This window comes from Mesoplodon bidens (assembly GCF_964165515.1).
Source record: "Mesoplodon bidens genome assembly, chromosome: 4".
In the NCBI taxonomy this organism is placed as follows: Eukaryota; Metazoa; Chordata; class Mammalia; order Artiodactyla; family Ziphiidae; genus Mesoplodon; species Mesoplodon bidens.
This window is the reverse complement of record NC_138160.1, coordinates 71,713,537-71,719,536: the sequence shown is the minus strand read 5'-3', so window position 1 is coordinate 71,719,536 and position 6,000 is coordinate 71,713,537. Positions and strand designations below refer to the sequence as shown.

The 6,000-nt window shown below is 42.2% G+C and overlaps 1 protein-coding gene across 3 annotated transcripts in view; it reads left to right on the top strand.

Annotated features, from left to right (window-relative positions):
- The first annotated feature begins 2,465 nt into the window (after positions 1 to 2,465).
- Positions 2,466 to 6,000, top strand: part of TMEM161B (transmembrane protein 161B) — a 70,357-nt gene continuing 66,822 nt past the window's right edge. For all 3 annotated transcript variants that reach the window (XM_081231824.1, XM_081231826.1, XM_081231823.1), the window contains exon 1: positions 2,466 to 2,568. In XM_081231824.1, the coding sequence (XP_081087950.1) occupies positions 2,566 to 2,568 (3 nt within the window). In that variant the 5' untranslated portion in view covers positions 2,466 to 2,565. The remainder of the gene's footprint in view (positions 2,569 to 6,000) is intronic.

Sequence of the window (6,000 nt, the reverse complement as noted above, 5' to 3'; positions counted from 1 at the left end):
TCAAAAAAGTGATAGGTCTTAATGGTTGAAAACGTTCCAGATAGGTGGAGGTCCTGAAGGACGAGGTAACTATTTGTTAGTGTTCTTAAGTACTGGAGAACAGTTCTCACTTAGGACAACTCATCACAAAGCCTGAATAGTGAGCAACCAAGATTTTTTTTAAATAAAAGATTGTACTCCTAACTCCCTTGACAAAAACAACCAAATTTCTTCTTAATCTCCATCATCCACATTTCCCCGCCCCCCTTTCATTATTTTCCCCTTTTTTTGTACCTTTGTCAAAGACTCTCATCTATTTTAAGTAATGGAAATAAGTAAATTCCTCTACTTCAAGGCATGTAACCTTACACAACATTATAATTACTCTGTAGGATTAAAAAAAAAGACTGGGAGGTTGCAGCTTTAAAACATGCATGCATTTTAATCTTAAAAAAACCATTATAACAGATTTGTCACACTGTAACAGAAACATTAAAGGATATTAACCAAGAGTTATTTATCAACTTGCCATATACCAAATAAGGAACACAGAACCCCATGATCTATTTAAAATGATCAGCAGATAACGAATACTGTGATTTCCTTTCGTTTACTCTGGCAGGAATGGATACCAACCTAATAATTTCAGTCTTACTGCCACATAGGAGATGCTTTGTGAACCTCAATGAGGCTGCCAGGTCTAGGGCAGATGTAAGACCCACAGTGTCAGAAAGGAGAGTAAGACTTAGCAGGATGTGTTGTCACTGACAGACTTATAGCCACTTTCCTTCTCCACATTTTCTTCCTCAAGGATCGCAGCTGCTTTCCACAGACACACCTGCCGACAGACTCCAATTCCTCTCTCCCAGTTACCATCTGCAATGCCCTGGGGCTTGTCAATTTCCAACCTTGTTCCATACAGCAGAAGTGGAACGAACTCTCAGCGAAGTTCTGGATTCAACCTCAACAGGATCTGTTTCACAAAATATTTCCCAGCCCCACTCCACCTCCAGCTGTTTCCAATGTTAGTACTTATGATTCTTACTTTTTTTTTTTTTTTTTTTTTTTTTTGCGGTACGCGGGCCTCTCACTGTTGTGGCCTCTCCCGCTGCGGAGCACAGGCTCCGGAAGCGCAGGCTCCGCGGCATGTGGGATCCTCCCGGACCGGGGCACGAACCCGTGTCCCCTGCATCGGCAGGCGGACTCTCAACCACTGCGCCACCACGGAAGCCCCTTACATCTTTTTTAACTGTCACACTATTCATCTCCCGGTAAAATTTAAAGTGAAAACTAATATAGAGTAACTGCCCTGTGCATGCTTCTTTTAGATGGCTGGGAACTCTGATTCTCAGGATCTTCTGACCATTTATAGCTTGGGTATTTGTGCTCTTCAGGTACTTTGGTAAGGAAGGTGAAACTTAACATCTCTAACCAACCCTGCCAACCCAATTTTCTTAAGTTCTTCTGAAGCTTCCTAGTTTCCCATCCCAATTCCAGCTTTACGACAAAACTAGACCCTATGGCAAAAAGAGATCCCACAGATGAAATTGCAGATACAGTTGGGACTTAAGCAAGGATCCCTAAATTGTGAGATGAATTTCTGGGTTAAAGGTACTCTGTATATCCACTTCAAGCCTACCATTAGTGCTATGTATCACCAAATAAAAAGACAGAGAGAGTTTATAGGTACAGAAAACAACACAACATTTTGAGGGTATATGTCTTTTGGGGAAAAAAAAACCAGCACAACATTAGAAGGTATACGGGAGTTTGACTTTTTTCCATCTGATGACATATACTTTTTAATCTAAATGGAAACCGTCCTTACTGGAATGTATTAAATAGGCAGAATTCTCTTGCCGGTTTCTCTGCTCTTGGTAGATGTCCTTCTGGCTTTAGCTGGTACCTGTAATGAAGAAACTTCTCATGAACAAATTCCACTGCCCTGAGGAAGGATAGAGCTGGAAGAGCCACTAAAGCAGGAAGCAGAGACGACAGAGGGACTGTTCTGTAAGGAAAGTCTCCAAGAAAGGGCAGCTAGAAAAACGAGAAGGTAAAAAGAGAAAGGGCGTGGCTGAGCCAGTGTTGTCTCAGCAAGAGCGGGGCTTAACTGTGGTTTTCTCCTGCAAGAAATCCGCTGGATCTGGAGTCGGCTCCCACCTCATTCACCAACCTTTATCTCTATCACCTTGTAGAGAGAGGGTGCGCTCTTGCCAACACCACCCAACCTACCGCGGGATCCTCGCTGGCGCGACCGTGGCGCGCCGCCCGCCCACCTACCTACCTATGCTGCGCCTGCGCCTCCCGCGTGCGCTCTCAAGGTCAGCACCTCCCCCAGCCTCTAACCTAGCGCCCACGGAAGTGGCAATGAAGGACGTCCTGCGTAGCCTCACCTCTGCGTGGCGTGGGGTCGCCGGCGTTCAGCAGAGGGGAGGGACTTCCTGTCCCGCTTAGGCTGAACTTCCGGCAGAGCCGGAAGATCTCTCTCGCGGTGTCGAGTGGATCCCGGCTGTAGAGTGGTGAGGGGAGGTCCTGGACGGCCCCGGCGACTCCTGGGCGTCTGGTCCACGACCTGTCCTTGGCGCCATGGTGAGTACTCCTGTGAGGGCTGGAATAACAACAGTCGGGAGGAAGGGGCCGGGAGGTCAGTCCTGTGAAGGGAGCCGGTCGGGTGCCCAGCTGAGGAAGGAGCGGGCGGGAGCAATGGGGTGAGCGGTAGGACAGGACCTACCACCTGCCCCGGGGCGCCGGGGCCCTAGAGGAAGCAGCATCTGTCCTGCCCAACCGCGAGATCTGTTCTGGAGTACGGAATAGGTAGTCAGAATGTTCATGGCCCATTTACTGTGTATGGCTGTGGGCCAGGTGGTCCCAGAGTTGACCTTGCCTGGTTGATTATCTCCTCCCTTTACTCTCAGCTGTAGGGCAGTGGCCAAGAAGTTCAGATCTTAGAAATGCCTATAGCCTTTACAGGTGGACACAGTACATTCCCTTCTTGTAAAGGATTAACACCTGTCACTTAAAGAAAGGGCAAAGTAAAGAAACAGCAAAGTCAGTTTATCTTTCAAACTCAACCCTTGTGGAGTTGGAAAAGGTGTCAAATAAAAAATCTGGACTTAATAAGCAGGGTCTGTATTCGAAAGGAATAGCAAGGGCGTGGGCGAAGGAACTATTGGAGTAGGGAGAGTGCCCTGACCATAAGATCTACAAGAGTCTCAGAGGTTAGGCAAAAGAGCTTCTCTTTTATGGGCAGGAGAAAACAGGCTAGAAAGAACTGGGTGTGGGGAAGTGAGATGAAAGGGTAGTACGATTGGACTGTAAATCAGAGAAAGTTTTACCCCCACGCAAACCTGTTCTGAGGAAAAACTGTTGGGGGGTTGTATCCTGTTTCATACTGAGGGTGGGCCAAAGTTCAGGAACCTAGGGGAAGAGATCTTGGAATTTGGGTAATATTTTGTTCCGGTTGCTCTATGGGGACAAGCAGTTCAACTAGTCAGTTTTGAAGCAAAGAATGGGAATTTGCAGGTGCTATGTCTGCCCTTGTTATAGGTAAACGAGGTGGGTAATTCCTGAGTCTTGCTCACCTAAGTCCTATGGGGACTGTTGGTTCTTTGCAGTAAGCCATTTCCAGATCACAGAAGGGTGGCAATGGGAGGATTTCTTAACCTTTGCTGTTTCCCAATATCACAGGGGTTTGGTAATGTTCAAAATTGTCAGTTATGTGACTATATAAAAGATTTCAAATCCTCATCTGGAAGACATTCTGTCTTGGAATTTGGAGTTTGCCATATTTTTTCAGGATCAAATGTTGACATTGTTAGCTGCTGTGTATGATGATTGACTTTTGAATGATTTACAGAAACTTAACTGACTGTGAAACAAAAGAATTTCAAAATAATGTGGTTCCTGGTGCTCTCTACCAGCTAACCTCTGACTCTTTCGGGCACTGGTGTGTGTGTGTGTGTGTGTGCGTGTGTGTGCGTGCGTGCGTGCATGCGTGTGCGTCTGTGTTTCTTTAAACCTCAGTGAATGGTACAATTTGTAATCATTAACAGTTTTTTTTTCCTCCTTTTGTATCAATGAAATTAGACAAAGATATGGAGCAGTGGAACTGGAAGGAACCAAAATAATAACTAGCATAACCACTTTCTTCCCTCCCCCCAACCCCAATTTTATCGAGGGAAGGATCTGACGTCTAGAAATAGGCAGTGATTTACCTAAAGTAGCGATAGTTTGGCACAGTCTGGACTATAACCGAAATCTCCAGCTCTTAAATTTCAGCTCAGTTTTTGATATCTTGGTCTGAAAAGTTGAAGATAAGGTGTAATTAAAAACTTTAAATTTATAATTGTCACAAAGAAGCTGAATGTAAACTTGTTGTCAGTATTCTGTAGTAATAGAAGTAGAACCTCTCTCCCCCTGCCAGCTCAAAAAAAGGTAGTTTTGTTTTAAGCTAAGGTAAACTCATGATGTTTATCAAAATGCCACTTAAGAGAATGTCACCTGGAGAATGTCACCAGGAGCCAGATAGTTTACTCTCCATTTTGTTATTGCTTATAGTTCTAAGTTAATTACTAAACTTGCAGCTTTACCTTCCCCAACTATGAAATTGATAATGTCTGTATATGTAGGTGTGGTCATTGCCTGGAATCCTTCAAAGGAAAGGGTTTAGCTATTATATGATGTGAACAAGGGTTGAATTTGTTTAGGATTCAGCTTAGTTGAATTGAGGTCTTATGCACTGCTTGGTCCTAATGATATAATGAAAAGGGCACAGAAGTCAGAAAACCCAGATTCTGCCCATTATTATATGAATTTGGCAAAATCACTCAACATAGATAAGAATTCCAATTTCCTTCTAGATAAGAGAAGTGGAACTTGATAGGAATTAAAACACCTTTTAACTCTAATATTTATGATTTTGTGACTTCACCCAGGACTTTTTTCAGAATTTTCAGAAAGTTTCTGATTAAGTAAAATTTAGTCTGATTTCCACTGTCCTGTCCCCCCATCCTCAAGTTTGATTTTTTTTTAAAATCATTCACCTTTTCATTTTCTAATATATCAGGTTGGTAATACTTGGAATCTTTGTCAATATGTTTGGTCAAGTAATTTACTACTGTTTTAAATACAATTATGGAATGGAAAGCATAGGCTTTTTTATTTTACACCTTGATTTTATTTTTGTTTTAGTCAATATAAACTCATGATCCAGACCAAAAATACTGAGTATTCACTCTTATTTTTTTTGCTTTCATGTTGTGAGAATGGATAGTCCATAGAAAATTTACTAAAGGAATAAAGCTATTTTATTATACTTTTTGAAAATTATAGACCAACTTTAATCAAATAGATCTTTACACCATTTAGGCTGATTTGTGGGAGAAAAGTAGATTAGAGCTAACTCCTAGAATTGCAGGAATCGCATGGCTTATTTTATCTATGTAACATCCTCTAGTAACTTTTACTGTGGGATTGTGCTGTGGTGTGTTGGTTGTAAAAAAAAGGTTGTGAACCTCTGCTGTAATCAGAGTTAATGAGAAAGTTTTCTTTTGGGGGAATGGGGAGGGCTGTTGGGAAGAGATAATGTGGTATAAGTTGTAAGAGAAATACATGTAATGTGTGTTCAAAGAATAGTACAGAGAAAAGAAATTAATTCTAATGGGGGGGTGAGTCATGTAATAGGTGACTTCAACTGAGTTTTGAAAAGTGTATTAGGACACTAGTTCTCAACTTAAGTTCACATAGGATTCACCTGTGATGCTTGATAAAAATGCTTATCTGGTCTCCATTATTGGGGGGTGGAGTCTGAGAATTTAATTATTAATGAGTTTTACAGTTAAGTCTGAAACTCGTGGTCCTTAAAGCACTTTGAAAGAACTCTAATGCAGACATTAGAAACTTTGATGGAGATATTGAGGTTTTTGTGCTGAGTGATAATCAGATGTGTGGTTTGTTGATGTGGTGGATTACTTTAACTGATTTTTGAGTGTTGAACTAGCCTCAAATACCTGGTATAAATTC